The sequence below is a fragment of the Sarcophilus harrisii genome, chromosome X (assembly GCF_902635505.1).
Source record: "Sarcophilus harrisii chromosome X, mSarHar1.11, whole genome shotgun sequence".
Classification (NCBI taxonomy): Eukaryota; Metazoa; Chordata; class Mammalia; order Dasyuromorphia; family Dasyuridae; genus Sarcophilus; species Sarcophilus harrisii.
In genome coordinates, this window is record NC_045432.1 from 58,707,613 (window position 1) to 58,727,809 (window position 20,197).

General features: G+C 41.0%; 1 protein-coding gene across 2 annotated transcripts in view; it reads left to right on the forward strand.

Annotated features, from left to right (window-relative positions):
* Positions 1-20,197, forward strand: part of LOC100927725 (sodium/hydrogen exchanger 2-like) — a 96,963-nt gene that overhangs the window by 23,561 nt on the left and 53,205 nt on the right. For both annotated transcript variants that reach the window (XM_031944290.1, XM_031944291.1), the window contains exons 4-5: positions 10,698-10,915; positions 19,179-19,375. In XM_031944290.1, the coding sequence (XP_031800150.1) occupies positions 10,698-10,915; positions 19,179-19,375 (415 nt within the window). The remainder of the gene's footprint in view (positions 1-10,697; positions 10,916-19,178; positions 19,376-20,197) is intronic.

Consider the following 20,197-nt stretch of genomic DNA (forward strand, 5'->3'; position numbering starts at 1 on the left):
ACCATGCCTTTTGGAATGCTTGCTCCATAATGAACAAGTTTGCTGCCAACTTAAACTTTTTCCATCTTCTGGTACTCATTGAGATTGGCTCCCTCCTGATGATACTGCTTCCCTCTCTGCCATTTCTAGTATTGGCTAAACTTGCAGTAATACCTGCTGACTCATTGGTTGATTATCACTGAACAACCTCTCCTTCTTTGAGATCTGTGGCATAGGATTTATCATTCAAGCTAGATTGTTGTGGCCATTATCTAGAAGCTTGCAGGATATTCTCCTTTTTTTTTTCTGGGTTCCTGACTCACAGTCTCTCTTCCCTTCTTCCTACCCTTGTACTAGAAGATTTTTGCTTGAATATCAGTGCTCCCTCAATTAATCTTAACTTTTCAGTTTCTCACTACATCCATTCCTCATGGCTTCCATGTCTACCCCTCCTCAGCTCCACACAGAAATGGTCATACCTTTGATTTTACCATCACACAAGTGTTACACTTGGATGTTTAGGAGCTCTGAAATTCTTTTATGTTCTTATCCTTTTTTTTAAACAGTCCATCTTTCCTCATGCCTTATAATCCCTAACCCTGTTCTTTGATTTCATTGTGACCTTTAGTTCCTTCATTCTCCCAGTTCTTTTCCCAGACAATCATCCCTGCTGAACTCTCCTCTCTTGTCCATCTCCAGCCTTTGGTGAACCAGTTTACCTACATCCTATCTTCTACACTTAAATCCCATGCCCCATTGTGCTGTTGTTTATCTGCCAAACCCCAGCCCTAAATTACTCTCACCATGTGCCTTCTTTGTTTGTATAGCTGGAAGATACCATGACACCTTGCTGGCTGGACTCACCACAAATTGACTTTACCTAATGTATAATCTAATCTACTGCAGCAATCTTTCTATTCCCCCTTACTCAGTTTACTCTCCCACCCCTACCCTCTGTCACTGCTCCAAACATTCTCTTTCTTCCTACCTTCCACAGCACCCCTCTCCTATGTTCTCTTTTGAAGACCTTGTCTGGAAAGGACTTGAAGACGTCATGGAAAAACAATTGAGGGTGTTTGCCAAAAATCTCCTCGTCACTATCATCCAGATTCTTCTCCTCCCATCTCCTCCTTCATTCTGATCTTGAATAAAGAGATGGCTCCTCTCCTTCCCTAGGCAAACTCCTCTGCATACAACCTTCATCTGTTCCTCTGCTGAAATTGCTAGGAGATTGATACTACCTCGGTCATCCCCAATTTCTCTCTTACCTTTAATCCCTTCTTAGTATACTGGCTCTTCAGATGCTGCCTTCAAACATGCCCAAGACTTCTCCATTTAAAAAAAAAACCCTCACTTGATCCCATCATCTCCAGTAGCCAGAGTCCCATATTTCTCTTCTTTTTAGAATTCCTGACAAATCTGTCTAGAGTAAGTATTTACCCTTTCTCTCTGTTGACTCTCTTCTAGATCTGCTTTAATTTGACTTCTGGCCTGAGTCTAATGCTTTATAATGCTTTAAATGCATTTACCAAAGCTAATGTCCTTTTCTCAGTCCTCTTCTTTTGGACTTCTTTACAACATATGACTGTGGCTATCACCTTCTCTACCTAAATAATCTGACCTCTCAGGGTTTTTGTGGCTCTGCTCTCTCCTTTCCTTTTCCTCCTTTTCTGGATCATCACCAGTATCATATCCTCTAACTAGTCTTCCTACATTTTACTCTGCACAAATTCTAAGATCCATCCACACTGGCCTATTTGCTATTTCTTTGCAAGATACTGTTCATCTTCCATCATCTTTTCCCCGCAGCCCGGGATAGACAGCTTCTTTATCCCTGCCTCTGAGTTTCCCTGGCTTCCTCTAATATTCAGCTCAAATCCCACTTTCTGTGAGAGGTCTTTCCCTGCTTCCCAGCCTTCCCTCTGATAGTGCCTGCCATCTATTCTGTATCTCTCTCTTATGTACATTGTTGTTTGTGTGTTGTATCCAGCAGACCTTGAGGTCCTTGAATCTTGGGACTGTTTCAACTCTTCTTTGTATCTTACCACTGAGTACAGTATCTGGTGGATACGAAAGGCTGACTTAATAAATTCTTGTTGATTGATTAGTTCATTGATTCGACAGTCCTGTAACTTACTGTACTAGATACTCTATGAAAAGAATTGGATTAGATGTGTTGTCTGTAGTCTAGAAGCTTACAACTTGAGGTGACATTAATGTGTCACTTATTTAAGTAATGTGAAGAGGGACTACATTGTTCAGATCTCTTAAGACATCACTTATAAAGTAGCATGTTTATAAATGTTATATTTTCTTAACCTCTGTATACTTTTACAATTCAACTAAAATGGTTTTATGCTTTTAAAAATAGCTTAATTTTCTAATTTTCAATAAAGGGTGAAATGAGATTTTGAAATCTCATAGTAAATGTGGAAAGAATAAAAAAGAAGTAGGGGAGTTAAAGGTCATAGTGTCTGATAAATAAAAAAAAAAAATTGTCTACCATGTTAGGCACTTGGTGGAGAGTGATCTCTGATAGCGAAGGAGAATGGAATGAAGGAGGGAGAGCCAGGGAACTTTATCAAGGAACTGAGAAGCTCTCCAGATTAGTGCATGGCAGGTGCTGACCTGTCAGGAGCCATATTTAGCTTCATTCAGCTTGCAGTTGATGTCCTTAGGAACTATGGCTGCTGATTCCCCTGGCACCCAGCCTTTTGCTTTGAGACCTTCTCCAAGTGAGTGCAGGCTGTGATGGCCAAGTTAATTTAATCTAGAAGAAATGGAGTTTGAGGCTCATGAGTCCCATGACGTTTTACAAGATGCACTCTCCCATTTAGGGTGGAGGAGTTCACAAAGTGACCCATGGAGGTTTTTATTGGCTCTAGCTCTCTAGGACCTTATGCTGTTTGGACTATCCTGTTGCAGCTCCCTGTGAGGATAACTTCTTAGGGACAGGACTCAGGCCTTCTTTGTGGTTTGCTTTCAGATCTTGGGCATTTCCCTCCTCTGATTCATCCTTGTGGTATTCATAGAGCCATTATTTAGGGAGCTCAAATTTCAATACTTTGATGGATGGTAATAATAACGATATTTTATATAAATGTCACATTGCAGGACATGGAATTTTATTAAGTATTTTCCTCATATGATGTCACTGGGGTATCATAAAAACACAGCGAGCTAGTGGCTAGAGGAAGTGTGTATTTCATTTTACAGATGGTAAAGCTGAGTCACAGAGAGGGGAAGTAACTGCCAGAGGTCACACTACAGGTCATTGTAGCAGGCGGCCTTTGGCCATGCAGATCCCGGCCTCTTTACACCTTCTCATCTTATACAACTCTGGAGCTCTTGTCCAGGCCTCCCTTAGCTTATCTGAAGGAGGTCCACTTAAGGTAAAGAAGTCTCTCCTAGAGATCTCAGAATATTGCATGAATGCTAGTGGAGTACTTGGACTCTTCATTCGTTGTCCCTTGACCTTGCTTTGTGACTAGCCAATATTTTAAAAACCTGAGGTCTTACTGATGTGCTTTTCTTTTATATGTCACTATTACTTCCCAGAGATTCCTCTATTCTTCTTCCCTTTCCCCCTCCAGGAACCCTTCCTTATATAAGTAGAGTTGATAGGGGGGAAAAAAAGAAAGAAGAAAATCCGTGTTTGAAAATGTTTGTTTCTCTCCATATCACAGCCCACTATTTCTCTGTCTTAGTTTTCCTGATAATTTCTGAGCTCTAGTTTTTATATCTATATATAATGATGATAATATTTGAACTCTCTACTTTGCAAAGTTATTGTGATAAAAGCTCAGTATAAACTGCAAAGCACCATGGAAACATGAACTATTGCTATGTCTATAACTAGGAAACAGTATTTCTCCCCAGAAATTAACCTTAGGAAGTAATCAGCATATACATGTTTGATAATTGTCTTTTGAAATACACATTGTCAGTGTGATTTCATGTCACCTCAGAACGTAAGCTGATAAAGAACAGAAGTCATGTTATAGTTATTTTCTATAAATGCAGCACAATATTAAATAGCAGCAATTTGACATTGCTGCCTAAGTGGTGTGTAGAGAAGGTACAGAGCGATTGGCCAGTCAAGAATCCATCCTGGGCATTATTTTCATCGTTTCTGTCCTCAAAGCTGAACCTTTGTTGAATTCTTGACTTAGATCAAGGTCCTTAAGTTTGACCCCTTTACCTCCTTGGCCTTCAAGACATTTTAGTGAATTCAAAAGCTTGCCTGGGGAAAAAGCACATCTTTATTTTCACCAGTCTCTAATTGAAATTTAGCATTGCTTTCAATTCTTTAAAAACATTATTCTAAGAAGAGCTTCATAAGCTTGGCCAGAATATTGCTCCCAGTAGAGATGATGAAGCCTGGAATTAGATAGACATGGTAGGAACTAGAAATCTGAGCAAGCCAGGGTGGTAGAAAGAGTACTGAATGGCTGGGGGAGGGCAGGTTTAGAGGACCTTGATTTAAATCTGTGCCCTGGCCTGGGATTTCCTATGAATTGACCCCTAACCTCTGGAAGGCTTTAGTATTTCCATCTGTATAATGAACTAGATGGCCTTTGAAATAATTTCCATCTCTAAATCTGTTACCATGAGCAAATTACTATTTATTATGGATTATTGAATATATATATATAGATATATGTATATGTATGTATGTATGGTTATCTGTTGGAAACTCCCAAAGCCCTTATGGTGCTTGGATTATTTTTAGAGGGTTTCATTGTTAGCTGATTTGTTAGGTTTAAATAGATATAGTAGTATTTGAAAGGCTGATAGTAGCATGACTAGCTGTGTATTTTTCCTTTCTGGTATTTTTAGTGTATTTTTGTAGGCTTTCCAGACCCTCAGGGTAATTTGCATGGCTTACTCATGGATGTGGGTGTAAATGGATAAGTTCTGTGGGCCTCATAAAAAAAACCTAGTGAGCTTTTTCACTAAACAAGAACTGTAACACTGTAGAAGCAGCAGCAATAGCAGCATGAGGAAGCAGGTAGAGTGACCTTTGTCTGCGTAGGCCCCATGATGACAAAATCACAGATCTTCAAAGTGTCAGAAGTACTAAAGAATAGTATATGAGACAAAAATAAAAATGACCAATGTTGGAAGGACTGAGGGGAAATGGTCACAATGATGTACTGTTGGAGTAGCTGTGAATTGGTTCAGCCATTTTGGAAAGCAATTTGGAACATTGTCTCTATAGTTATAGGGTATGTCCTTTGACCCAGTGATATCACTAGTAGGCTTATGCCCTCAAGGAGACCTCAGAAAGGGGGAAAGGAACCACATCTACAAAAAGTTTATAGTAGCTCTTTTTATAGTAACAAAGAACTGGAAAGTAAGGAGTTACTCTTCAGTCATTGGGATGATCAGCCACAATTCCAGAGATCCAATGATGAAGCATGATACCCACTTTCTAAAAATGAAGTGATGAATTCTAGGTGCAGAATGTGATGTCCATTTTTTGGACAAGATGAAGATGGGAATTTGTTTTGCTTGATTATGCATATTTACTACCTGGTTTTTGTATCTCTTTTTGTGTGGGTGGGTTCTGGCAAGATAGGAGGGAGAAAAATAAATGCTTGAAAATTGGAAAAAATTAATTTTAAGCAATACAAATGCAAAGAATAATTGTTTTATACTTTGTATTTGTATGTAACATGCTGAGCCCAGTGTTCAGCCCATGATAAGCACTTATTAAAGTGCTTATTGATTGAAAAAATAATAAATATAGAATGGATGTTCTGTGGAGTCAGATTAGTTTTGCTGCTGCTGAGATACCCGCCGTCATAATAGGAACTCGCGTTTCTTATTTACAACTTGTCCATTCTACACAGAGGCAAAAAGTCAGTGACAGATTGGAAACAGATGGTAACTGATCACACTTTGGAAAGCTTGGTTGTTCTCTTGTTGACCAAGTTCACCTACTTCAAGTTGCTGAGCCTAAAGGGAAAAAGTGATTTAAAAAACTGGCCTGTACCACTGAATTTGATCAAGAAACACTCTTCATAGCTGGAAGAAATCCCAATCTATTTAAAGAACAAAGAAGCAACACTTTATATCAAGGACAGAGAAGGCAACTCTTTTGATGACTCAGGAGATGAGCGAAATTTAACAAAGAAAGCAATACACATTGGCGACCATACTGAATTCCTACGCTAAGGAGGACTCGGCATTTATACCTTCAAAGGAACTTAAAATAGTCACTAGAAAAGGTCACAGTGTACATTGTTGTTGTTTTTTCTCCTATCAAAAGGATGGCTTCTGTTGTTTTGTTCTTCTTCCTTCCAGAGAAGATCAAATTCATTTATGTCATAGAAGCAAAAAGTTTTGTTTCACAGTAAGGCAGTACCCTAGGAATATATTAACCCACAGCCTTCTCCTAATCACAGAAAAAACAAGGACAGGATACTAATGCCCTGCTCTGGGTCTTCTGGTGTGGGGTAGGCCACATTTGGAGCTCTGTGTTCAGTTCAGGGATCCGCAGTTTAAAGCTATTGATGCGTTGGTGTCCAGAGGAGGACAGTTGGGAAGTCCATAACTTAGGAAATTCATTTAAATGATCTGGGCATATTTCACCTGGAGAGGAGAAGACAAACAGGGACAGGATATTTATTGTAAAGTATTTGAAGGCATTATTGCTTAGTCATGAGTTGCCTGGATGCTCCCAAAAATCCTTCCCTACTCTGATTCTTTGGTTTAATCCAAAGAAAAGAACATGATTTTGGAATATATAAAATCTGCAAAGGATTTGACCTAATTCAGTGGCTAGAGTTCTGGCTGTGGAGAAGACCAGAGTTCAAATGTCACCTCTAATATGTACTAGTCATTTGAATTTGGACAAATTAAGCTCTTTCTGTTTCAGGCAACAAACAACATCTTAAGATTTATCTCTTAAGTCAGAGATGGGTTCCATTGCTTTGATGGGAGTGAAGAGAATTCCCTGTGCTTCTAAAAGCTTATAACCTTCTCAGATTTTGGACACCTGCAAAGCACAAACCAATGTTGGCACAAATACAAGGCGCTGTGTATATCTTACTCCTCCTTCTGAAAATTGCTCAACAAGAACTCCATCTCAGTTCGACAAGCATTTATAAGTATAGTGATTGTGTACCAGGCATTGTGCTGGGCACCAGGTATATGCAGGCAGGAACAACACAGATCTTTCCCTTAAAGAACTTATGTTCTATGGAAGGGGGGCAACATTTGTACAAATAAATATAAAGTATATGCTGAATAAGTATAAGGTCATTTTGATGGCTTCAATAACCATGGGAGCCATCTGGGAAGGTCTTGTGGGATTGGTGGCATTGAGCTGAACCTTGAAGGAGGCTGGGAAGACTGTGAGTGGGAGGTGAGGTGAAGCAGCTTCCTGGAATGTATTGTAAAACCTCAAGGGTGGGACGTGGAATGTCCTTCATGGGGAACAGCAAATGGGCCAGCCTTGTCTTCAATGGAGGAGCCAGATAGTGATAGAAGAATTGGAATTTGTTCTTCAAGTCATTGTATTGCATTGTATTAAAGGGAGAATGGAGGTGGTCAGTCCCACTACTGAAGCATTTTGGCTGGGCCAGCATGGGCAAATCACTTAGGTGACTTTCCAAGTCTGTACTTGCAGAGAAGTTTCTGAGCTGCATTGGGAGAGGGACTTTCCTCCTTCAGAAGTTCCCTGTAATCAGAGCCCTGGTTCCCACCCTATAGGTAGCCAGTGGTTTCCTTACTCACTACATATCTTATTGATCCCAGGGTTCTTTTAGATTCATGCTGACTCCTCTGAACAATGCCCTTGAAGGAGGGCATTGCTAGAGAATAGTCTAGACTGCTCTCAAATTATCACTGGTACAAAACTCTTGTGGGTCTGCTATTTCCAGCTACTAGTGGCTACTAAGCAAGCTACATCTCTTCTCCATTTGTCTCATCTTCTTGGATTGAACCAGCACAGCCAAGGTCTTGTATGCCTAAGGTGACATGGTCTCCATTTTGAATGATATGGCCAGGACCAATTCTCAACAAAATTGTGAAATAAGCATCCTCCTTCCACTCACTTCCCCTCTCTTCATGATGTTCTTCTGTCCTCCTCCTTCTCTCCCACAGTGCCTCTATGCCTATTCAAGAGGGTCTACATTTTTAATAGTGACTCTTGAGATTGGAAAAAAGTCTCCTTCTGAAGTGGCTTCATAGCCACAGTCTGTAGATGGCCACCATCTCTCCTTCCTTGTTTTCCATTCCGAGAAGGGAAGAAATACCTATAGATTTGTTATGCTTCCTCAGCGGCCTGTTCCTGCCACAAGCCTTTGGAAAAGTGCCCAATTGCCTGGTAGAGTTGTCCAACCCTCCATGGCTTTGGGTATGAAAGACAGCTGGAAAAATTTGCTGGCCAAGAATTACATTTGCAACTCGAGAGATGTTTTCAAATGATCAGTGAAGCTCGAGAAAGGCCTGCTCAATAGGAGGGCCAGAAGAGAACAGACTGGTTTCCCTGGGACCACAAACGGCTGCCCAGCAGGCCAAGACCTTGATGGGTTAAGCCAAGCAGCTTGCTATTTGGATAGAGTTGGAGGCTGTGAGCACGTGGCCATCGATTCTGGTGTGCAGTAGCTCTGCACTGAGTGGTGACAGATTCAAATATGAATATGAATGAATGAAAAACAGAGTGAAATGGGTAAGCCACTGAAAAGCTTCCCACACTTCAGAAATTGGTTTCATTAATAAAACAGCAGTGCTTTGGAGAACACAGGGAATAGATTTCTCATCTTTAGCACCTGCTTCTCACTGATTTATTGCCAGCCAATGATTAGGCTTTGTCAACCCCAGTCAGCTTTAAGGACGACAGATTAGGCAAAGTTAAGGATACTAAAATAGGTAGTTCTCATTGCACAAAAGAATGTCAAAAAGTGCCACTGATTCAGGAGACAAAACATTTAATCACCTAGAAAATGGATGGAAAGTAAGAGTACAAGTAGAACAGCTCAGTGATGGTGGTTGTTCTTAAGTTGGCTTGATGCCTTTTGTATTACACAAATTTCTCCTTCTCTGCCCTCTCCCCACCATGAATTCAGCCTTTCCTTATAATGGAAAAATCATACATGGAAAACTAACCAACGTAGTGACCATTAGTGATGGCATATGCCACATTTTGCTCATGTTGTCCCTTATATATTTACAGTAGATAAGGAGATGTGCTTCATCATTCCTTCTCTGGGAATTAACATTGGCCATTATAGTCTAGGGGAGTTCAGCTACATTGCTCAGTTGGATAGGGTACAAGGCCTGGAGTGAGGAGGAGGTTGTTCATTTGTCTGGTTGTAGCTGACTCTTTATGACTCCATAGACCATAGCATTTCAGGCCCTTCTGTCCTTCACTATCTCTTGAAGTCTGTCCAAGTTCAAGTTTATTATTTCTGTGACATTATCTAGCCATCTCATAATTTGCCATCCACTATTTCTTTTGTCTTAGGTCTTTCTCAACATCAGATGTCTTTTTCAGCGAGTCCCATGTTCTCATTATGTGGCCAAAGTATTTAAGGTTCAGCTTCAATATTTGACCTTCCAGTGAATAGCCTGAATTGATTTCTTTAAATATTGACTGATTTGATCTTCTTGATGTCCAAGGAACTCTCAAAAGTTTTCTCCATCACCATGATTTGAAAGCACCGATTCTGTGGCACTCAGCTTTTTTCATAGTCCAACTCTTATAGTCATATATTGCTACTGGAAAAACCATAGTTTTGACTATATAGACTTTTATTGTCAAGGTGATAAATCTGCTTTTCAGTATGCTATCCAGATTTGCCAGAGCTTTCCTTCCAAGCAGCAAGCATCTTTAATTTCATGGTTGCCATTACCATCTGCAGTGATCTTTGAGCCCAAGAATATGAAATCTGACACTGCTTCTATTTCTTTTCCTTTATGTGCCAGGGAGTGATGGGACCAGCTGCCAAGATCTTAGTTTTTTATGTTAAACTTCAAACCATCTTGTACATTCTCCTCTATCACTGTCATCAAGAGGCTTCTTCATTCCTCTTCACTTTCTGCCATCACAGTGGTATCATCTGTGTAACTGAGATTTTTGAGATTTCTCCAGGCAACCTTAATTCCAGGTTTTGATTCATCTAGCCTGGCATTTCACATGTACTCTGCATATAAGTTAAATAAGATGACAACATACAGCTTTGTCTTACTCCTTTTTCAATCTTGGAATCAGGAAGACTTAAATTCAGATCCAGCTTGAGACTTTTACTAGCTATGTGGTTGTGGGCGAATTATTTAACCTCTTCTACTTGTTGTGTGACTCTGGCTAAGTCACTTAAACTCTGTTTTCCTTAACCCACTGGAGAAGACAATGGCAAACCATTCCAGTATCTTTGCCAGGAAAACTCCATACAAGGTCATGAAGAGTTGGGACACAACTGAACAATAATAACAAAAACAACAGTTCTCTTTTTTTTTTGTCTACAGTACTATAGTCACTGGATAAAATGTTTCTAGATCTTTGGATCCACATAAAAGCTGCTATGAATGTTTTGGTATATATTAGTACTTGGCTTTTTGGCATTCTTCTAGGTAGATTCCCTGGGTCAGAGGGGATGAATAGTTTTGCAGCTCTGTGTTTCTTGTGTTCCAGAATGAACTAGACATCAGTCCAAAGAGTTTGTGCACTCCTTTCCTCTTAATGGTACTGGGTTTTTTTTCTGCTCTAGCATCATTGCCTGTGCCATGAGTATGAAGCGCTATGTAGAGGCCAACATTTCCCAGAAGTCTCATACCACCATCAAGTACTTTATGAAGATGTGGAGCAGTGTGAGTGATACGCTTATTTTCATCTTCCTGGGGGTTTCAACCATTGGCGAGAACCACGAGTGGAATTGGCCATACATTTGTTTCACCATCATTTTCTGCCTCGTGTGGCGAGCATTAGGTATGGGACCGTGAGTACTTTTTTTCCAGATACATGTAAAGATCGTTTTCAACATTCATTTCATAAGATTTTGGATTGTGAATTTTTTCTCTTTCTCTCCCTTACCTCTCCCCACTCAAGACAGCAAGCAATCTGATATAGCTTATACATGTACAAAACTTTTAAACATATTTCCATATTTGTCATGTTATACAAGAAAAATCAGACCAAAGGGGGGAAAAACCATGGAAAAGAAAAAACAAACAAGGTGAAAATAGTATGTTTTGATCCACATTTAGCTCCCATAGTTCTCTCTCTGGATGTGGATGATATTTTTCATCCCAAGTATATTGGAATTGCCTCGAATCACTGCATGGTTCAGAAGAGCCAAGGCCATGACAGTTGATCCTCACATAATCTTCTTCTTATTATGTATAGTGTCTCTTAGTTCTGCTCACTTCACTCAGCATGAGTTCATGTAAGTTTCTCCAGACCTTTCTGAGATCAGCCTGCTCATCATTTCTTATAGAACAATAATATTCCATTACATTCATATACCATAACTTATTTGGCCGTTCTGCAACTGAGGGGCACCCAGTCGTGAGTATTTTTGTGTGAACCAAATGAGGTGAACTTTGGGCTAAATTAGACATACCTTTCCAATGCCAAGATAGTATGTAGTCTTGAAATCACAAATTTCAGGCTAGAAAGTACTTCAAAAGTTATCTTAGTTTAACTTTCTCATTTGACAGAGAAGAAAACTGAGACCTCTAGGCTTCTACAGACTTCCCAAAGGTAACAGAGCCAGGATATGATCATAGACTTCCTAAATCTGAATCTTGTTTTCTTGCCACGAATTGCAATATTTTCTTCTCTGAAGTCTATTATCAATATTTACATGAAAGCATAACCTTGCTGTCCATGTCAGTTATCATTTACCTATGTGGACCTTAGTTTTGCAGGTTCATCGTAAAAGGAGATGAGTGATGAAAGACTCCTCAGCAGCTTTGCTGAAGGGGGATACCTTTTTGGGGGGCTAGTCCTTGCCCAGTAGTGATTTTGTTGGTGGAGGGAACATTCAGAGCAGTGGAATAGGGGAGGATGAGTAGTGCGATGACAAGCAGGCAGAATTTAGGAGACCTGAGTTCATGTTCCAGCTCTGCTAGACTCAGACTTTTCTGGGTACGGGTTTCCTCCTGATTAGACCAAATGGTGGCTAAGGTTCTTCGAGCTCTAAGTCTATGGCTCTGGAAGCTGTTAGAAGTATATTAATGTTATATTGTCATTGGGTGAGTTGGGCTGCCTCTGGTGCCCTCCTCCTAAGTACACTCAGCCAGTCACTGTGGCTCTATGTATGTATGGCCCTTGAAGGACAGACTACCACTCTCTCGTGCTTTGCCTTTGTTGGCAGTATGCAAGAAATATGGGCCTTGTGTCTTGAGTGATTTCTGTATTCCTGTCTTGCCTTTTCCACCTTCAAATATCATCGTGGATGTTTGGTGCCGTTGACATTGAAGGAGAGAGTAGGTCACAAGAGATCTTGCTGGCTACAAAGTCAGGAGAGCTCTGCTATGAACATCCTGTATGAACATGACCCAGTCACTTCACCTGTCTTTATGTTGGTTTACTCCTGTGTAAAGTAGGAGTTGGGGGTGATGGTGACTAGGTCTAGGCTAGATAACTTCAGAGGTAGGGCTTTACCAGTTCTGTTATTCCAGTATCTTCTACTTGCACTGTAGAATAGGGCAACCTTGGGGCCCTGAACCACAGACACAGCTCTACATCCTCATCTCATTCCTACCTTGAGATTTTCTCCTAGGACTCTACCCACATTTATAGGACTGAGGCCAGGAAAGGCCCTGAGAGATCACTTAGTCCAAACTCCCTCCTCTCCATTTGACAGATGGTAAAACTGAGACTGAAAGACAGAAGGAGAGCCGTGATTTCAGTGCTCTTGGTGGAGGATCCTTGCTGTTCCACATCACTTGTCTCTTACAAGGCCGTGACTACAGACAAGGGTAGTGCCCACGTGCGCCATGCCGTGTTAGCCTGAAAACCTCATTGCTTCATTACAAGCTAAACAGGGCCTCCTCTTTCGCGTACAATTTATAGCTTCTCTCGGCATTCTGTTTATAGTTCATCATCTTTGCTTGACATTTATATGTTTCCCTCCCCTTTCCTTCCCAACAAATAGTCATCATTGCACCGTTAGCCTTTGCAGCGAGCCGAGACACTTCCCCTGTGGAGATAGAGAGGCACATTACACAAATTGCCCAGGTGTGTGAGGAGGAGCCATAAGGCAGGCTGGGCTGCTTGATTAGCCATTAACATGTGTGTAGGGTGCTTATTACTGGGAAAGCCAGCAGCTACATGTCATTCAGGTTCATAGAATCCTTTTCCTGCTCTTCTAAGGCATAATGTAAAGCCTCCCCAAGGTTGGAAAATGTCTATATTGTTGTTTTAAAATAAAATCATTTTTTAATGAAATAGCAAAACAAACCTCTTCAGACCATGAATCTTTTTTTTTTCAGAATTTTTTTTCCTTTTTTTTTAATTAATTATAACTTTTTGTTGACAGAGCCCATGCCTGGGTAATTTTTTACAACATTATCCCTTGCACTCATTTCTGTTCTGACTTTTCCTCTCCCTCCCTCCATCCCCTCCCCTAGATGGCAAGCAGTCCTATACATGTTAAATATGGCACAGTATATCCTAGATACAATCTATGTGTGCAGAACCGAACAGTTCTCTTGTTGCACAGGAAGAATTGGATTCAGAAGGTAAAAATAACCGGGAAGAAAAACAAAAATGCAAACAGTTTACACTCACTTCCCAGTGTTCTTTCTTTGGGTGTAGCTGCTTCTGTCCATCGTTGATCAATTGAAACTGAGTTAGATCTTCTCTTTGTCGAAGAAATCCACTTCCATCACAATACATCCTCATACGGTATCATTGTTGAGGTATATAATGATCTCCTGGTCCTGCTCATTTCACTCAGCATCAGTTCATGTAAGTCTTTTCAAGCCTCTCTGTATTCATCCTGCTGGTCATTTCTTATAGAACAATAATATTCCATAACATTCATATACCACAATTTATTCAGCCATTCTCCAATTGATGGGCATCCATTCATTTTCCAGTTTCTGGCCACTACAAAAAGGGCTGCCACAAACATTCTTGCACATACAGATCCCCTTTCCCTTCTTTAAAATCTCTTTGGGGTATAAGCCCAGTAGTAGCACTGCTGGGTCAAAGGGTATGCACAATTTGATAACTTTTTGAGCATAGTTCCAGATTGCTCTTCAGAATGGCTGGAGATGTGTTCACAATTCCACCAACAGTGTATCAGTGTCCCTGCTTTCCCACATCCCCTCCAACATTCCGCATTATCTTTCCCTGTCATTCTAGCCAATCTGACAGGTGTATAGTGGTATCTCAGAGTTGTCTTAATTTGCATTTCTCTGATTAATAATGACTTGGAGCATCTTTTCATATGGTTAAAAATAGTTTCAATTTCTTTGTCTGAGAATTGTCTGTTCATATTCTTTGACCATTTATCAATTGGAGAATGGCTTGATTTCTTACAAATTAGTCAGTTTTCTATATATTTTAGAAATGAGGCCTTTATCAGAACCTTTAACTGTAAAAATGTTTTCCCAGTTTGTTGCTTCTCTTTTAATCTTGTCTGCATTCGTTTTGTTTGTACAAAAACTTTTCAATTTGATATAATCAAATTTTTTTATTTTGTGATCAATAGTGATCTCTAGTCCTTCTTTGGTCATAAATTCCTTCCTCTTATACAGTTAGACCATGAATCTTAAGATTAGTGATGGGGAAAGGCAAAGTGAAGGCAGTTAAGAAGATCTCTTTTTCAGAGATGTAGAGTTGGAAGCAAGAGTTTACTTGTGAGCCAATTGTTAAATTTTCAGTGTGAGCATTTACACTGCAGAAATATGCAAATGCTGCAAATGAGGCCTTGATTTGTCATTTTGTTAACTGAAAAAGTAATGGATAATGCAGATTAGACTTAAATGTGTTACGCCTACGTTTTTTTCTCCTTGGAAAGCTAATTGTCAAACATTCACCAGCATATCAGTGGTTGGAAAGAGCCCTTGAGACCATTTGTCTTCACCTTTTCATTTTTATAGTCGAGGAACTGAGGCTCAGGCAGGGTATGAATTGTCCAAAGTTACTCAGGGAGTAAGAGACAAAGACAGTTTTGAACTAGTGTCCTCCTACAGCCTCTGTGGTCCATCATGCTTCTACTATGCCAAGGTCCAGTAAGATACACCATGGGAGGGTTCCTCCTGCATCATGTCCTTGATTATTCAACCCACCACTGATTTCTACCCTCCCTTGGTTACCTTTCCTCCTCCCACATTTTCTTCAAAAATTAAGTCCCTGGATCCTTATTTTCTCAAATCCCCAAGTGCAATTGCCCCTAAAGGTTCCAACTCTTCCCTTCCCAGATGTAGGCTGGGTAGACTTTTCAAGCAGCAAATTCCCCCAGGTCATACCCAATGTAAGCCCCCATTTCTCTTTCCAGACTCTTGCTCTTTACCTGTAGAAACATTTATCAGCATAGTCCCCTCATACCACCATAGTAAGGTCTCCTTCCTTTTCTCTTTTTAATGCTTCTCCCCTCCTCATCACCCACTCCCCTGTAAATTCTCCTTTTGAGACCACAGGAGTCATCTTTCCCTCATCATTAGCCCTTGATTTGACCCTGACACATTGCATGCTCCTCAACATCCCCATGCTCCCCTCTCCTCTTTCATGCACCCTCCGATTTGTAATGCAGTCCCACAAAAAGCATCACTTCACAAAAAGCCAGGTTTTATCAATGATGATGCCTGTCCACCTTCACCTTTACCTCTGTAAGATCTACCTTCATCCCTGCCTCTTTCTGTACATTTAGAGTCTCTTTGTTGTCACTCTGTTATTGTTGTTGTTGTAGTCTGAATTGATCCACCTCTCCTGCATGCATGTTGCTTGGGGTGTTTGAAGAGCAGATAATACTTTCAATTATAGTTTTCTTATAAAAATGTTTCAAATACCTCTTTATTATAGAATGACCATCTTGCTTCATGTATGGTTAAGCTCAGATTTGCAGAGTAGGTCACCATGGGCTACATCCCGAATTCCACTGCTCTTCTTTAGAACACATTGTTCCATTCCCTCCTATATTTTCTAATGGGTACAGAACAATCTTGCATTATTTCAATTTCCTTTCCTTTGTATTTGCATTCCCAGTCTATTGTTTTCTCTTTTCTTTGGGAAGTTTTACCATTGAAGATTCCAGTTTTTCTATTCTGCTAATGATTTTTGCAACATAGGCCATAAATTCTGTTGTCATTATTCCTTTTTATGTTTTAAATGATTCAGGAGAAACATAATGTTGAAGTTCCATGTTCTCCACAGCTTCCACAGAATCCTCTGTATTATCAACTGTTGAGACATCTTCCTTTATTTTGCAATATTGATTTGTAGATGCGTGAACTAATTTACTAGATCTGGAAGCCATGTTTGCTTTTGTTGTTACTGATTTTCTTGTTGAATTATCTGCTTAGGTTCTAGGTCTTTGGATTTTATTCTTCCAGAAGGCCTTGATAATTTCAATCGTTTTTTTTTCTCTCCCCTGTTGCTCACTTTCTGACTCTGTCCTCTGATTATGGTTTCCTTGGAGGTTGCATCTCACAATGTCTCAGCCTCCTCTCATGCTTGGCAATTCATAGTTCACCCGTCTAGATCTCTGCTTCAAGTTACTTTTGAGTGGTTAGGATTGGCCCTAGCTGGATGTGTGTTCTTTCCCTCTGGCTTAGTGGAATGCTACATACCTTCCCCCGACACATGCACACCCACCCCATCCCCTCAGACACATATACCCCTCCAAACCTCCCCCCCCATACACATAGAGTGTTCTTTCCTGGTATCCTCCCTTGCTCCCTCTGCTCCTTAGTTCTTTGGCGTGGCCCTGACAATTTGGAGCTTTGTGGTGCTGGTATTCAGAGTTGACTGGCGCTACAGACTTGTAGGCTCCTGAAGGGCTGTGGCCATGCTGGTTATCTGCTGAAGCCTTGACGAAATTCTACAGCCTGAAGCTGGGGTCTCCATGGCCCTGGAAAAAGAGGGAGGAGGACCGAGGGGTAGGGGTGGGTTTTGATGTAAGCTTGTACTCTTGCTTCTGCTAGTGTAGCCTTGCTGCCAGTAGCATGGGAGCTAGGGGAGAGGTACTGAATGACCTCAAAGTCAGAGTCAGTTCATGGAATTGTTTTTAATGTTTCGGATTCTGGATGTCCTGGGCTATGGAGACAGCTGACTTAGCTTCTTGTTTGCTGCATTATTCCTATTTTGGAGAGGTTTGAGAAGTAATGGGACTCAGAAAAAATGGATTTTCCTCCGTCTTGTTAGCCACATGACCTGGAAGCTTGCAAAGCCAGTCTTGGACAGAGTTTGCTTCTGTGTTTCCAGGCAGGGCTGAGTGGGAGTAAGATTTCAGGATTCCCTTCCTTTTAGGCCTACATTTGGAGTCCTGGAACATGGGCCTTGAGTGAGAAGAGAGGTACTTCTCTCTTTCAATACCTTCAACATATAGCATCCCAGGTTTTTAGAGGTGGCTGCCTCCATACTAGGAGTCAGGACATGGATTGCCAGATTTTCTGAGAATGGATGGATGGAAATATTTTCTTTGGTTTTTGTGTCTTCTTTTGCAGTTACCCAGAATTCCCATTCCAAGTCCCAAGGGAATACCATGCATAATTCTAGGGCCATTTTCAAACTTTGGAGCAAAGCAAAGCAAAAAACAAAAAACCAAGGAAAGCCTCTTTTTTTAAAATAGCCTTTTATTTACAGGTTATATGTATGGGTAACTTTACAGCATTAACAATTGCCAGACCTCTTGTTCCAATTTTTCACCTCTTACCCCCCACCCCCTCCCCCAGATGGCAGAATGACCAGTAGATGTTAAATATATTAATATATAAATTAGATACACAATAAGTATACATGACCAAACTGTTATTTTGCTGTACAAAAAGAATCGGACTCTGAAATATTATACAATTAGCTTGTGAAGGAAATCAAAAATGCAGGTGGGCATAAATAGAGGGATTGGGAATTCAATGTAATGGTTTTTAGTCATCTCCCAGAGTTCTTTCTCTGGGCGTAGCTGGTTCAGTTCATTACTGCTCCATTGGAAATGATTTGGTTGATCTCGTTGCTGAGGATGGCCAGGTCCATCAGAACTGGTCATCATATAGTATTGTTGTTGAAGTATATAATGATCTCCTGGTCCTGCTCATTTCACTCAGCATCAGTTTGTGTAAGTCTCTCCAGGCCTTTCTGAAATCATCCTGTTGGTCATTTCTTACAGAACAATAATATTCCATAATATTCATATACCACAATTTATTCAGCCATTCTCCAACTGATGGGCATCCACTCAGTTTCCAGTTTCTAGCCACTACAAAGAGGGCTGCCACAAACATTCGTGCACATACAGGTCCCTTTCCCTTCTTTATAATCTCTTTGGGATATAATCCCAGTAGTAACACTGCTGGATCAAAGGGTATGCACAGTTTGATAACTTTTTGAGCATAGTTCCAAACTACTCTCCAGAATGGTTGGATTCGTTCACAACTCCACCAACAATGCATCAATGCAAGGAAAGCCTCTTAAAGAAAACCCTCTGATGGGGAGAGGCAGCAGATTGTGGTAAAATGAATAGGGCCTGGGCTGTGTCACCTGGGGCAACTACTTGACTTCTCTGCATCTGTTTTCTTAGCTTTGAAATGGGAGGATATTAAGGGTCCTTTCCACCTTGAAAAAATGCCATGACCTTATGAGCAAAGCCTCTAAGAATTTAATTAGTCTTAGCTTTTAAATTATTTATCACAAATCCTTAGAATTCTCATTTAGTTTAATACTAATTTTCTATACTCCCTTGAAAAATAAGTTTCATTGATTGCTTTTGCTTTTGCATCACAGTCTTGGGCACAATTGAAACACAACCCTCCCCCAACTTTGAAGATTCCTTTGTAACAGAGAAAACCAGTTAAGCAATAGTTCAGTCACCTTTTCTGACAGTATAGTCCAGAGAGGTGTAAACAAAGTGCCTTCATTGCCCTGCCTTAGGACAGTGCTTCTGCTGAAAGAAGAAAGATCTATTCCTTGGGGCCCACTGTGCCTTTCATGTCATTCAGAGTTATGTCTCCTTATGGTGCTGTCATTACTGTTTATACTTACCTTCGTTTCCCCTCGTCTTCCTTCCCCTTTGAAAATGTAGGTGTCCTCGTGCTGACTTTCTTTGTGAATAAATGTCACGTGAACACTGTCACCAGAAAGGATCAGTTCATTATCGCCTATGGTGGATTGAGGGGGGCCATCTGTTTCTCCCTCGTTTTTCTCCTCCCTGACTTTCCCCGGAAGAAGCTCTTCATTGCAGCGACCACGGTGGTGATCCTCTTCACAGTTTTTGTACAGGTAAATATATTTTTTTTGGGGGGGGAAGGAGAGGGTGGTGACTGAGCTGTCTAGGAAAACAGCCTGTTAAAATATGCACTAACAAGTCTGAGGTGGCTCTGACTCATTAGTGAATCTGCCAGGCAGAGACATAGCAAGGAATTTTTGCACCTGGCACAGGGGCTGTGAATGGCAGGGTATCTCACCTTAGGCCTTTGCAAGCCTAAGAGGCCACAGGTTTCTATCTGCTGAAAGACTGGCTAGTGTTGTGGGGCAGTTGTATGGTGCTGAGGGAACCTGGGAGAAGGGTCAGGAAATTCGTGCCCTAGGCCCAGGAGGCAGCCACAGGAAGCTGGCCAGGGTGCAGAGAAGCATGGCCATGGCTAAGGAGCAGATTGACACTGGAGTAGTGGCATTGAGATCCACTAAACTTGGGCCCCACGGGCCTGCCAGCCCATTCTAAGCATGTCTCTGCAGTCAAAAAGCAGGAGGCTCTGGGCTTTGTGGAATTGCGTGGTATGGCTAGCCGTCAAACCTTCCATTTCAATTTCTTCAAACAAAAGATATGTGCAGAGTGTTGGGGGAGTGGGAACAAGGGCTTGTGTTTTGTGGTTGTTCTTCAGTCATTTTCAATGGTGTCTGATTCTTCTGTCCCCTTTTGGGGTTTTCTTGGCAGTGAGACAGTGGAGCGCTTTGCCGTTTCCTCATTTTAGATGAGGAAACTGATGCAGCAGGGTAAATTGACTTACCCAGCGTCATACAGCTAGGAAGTGTCTGAGTCTGGACTGAAACTTAAGAAGATGAACGTTCCTGACCTTAGGCCTGATGCTCCAGCCATTGTGC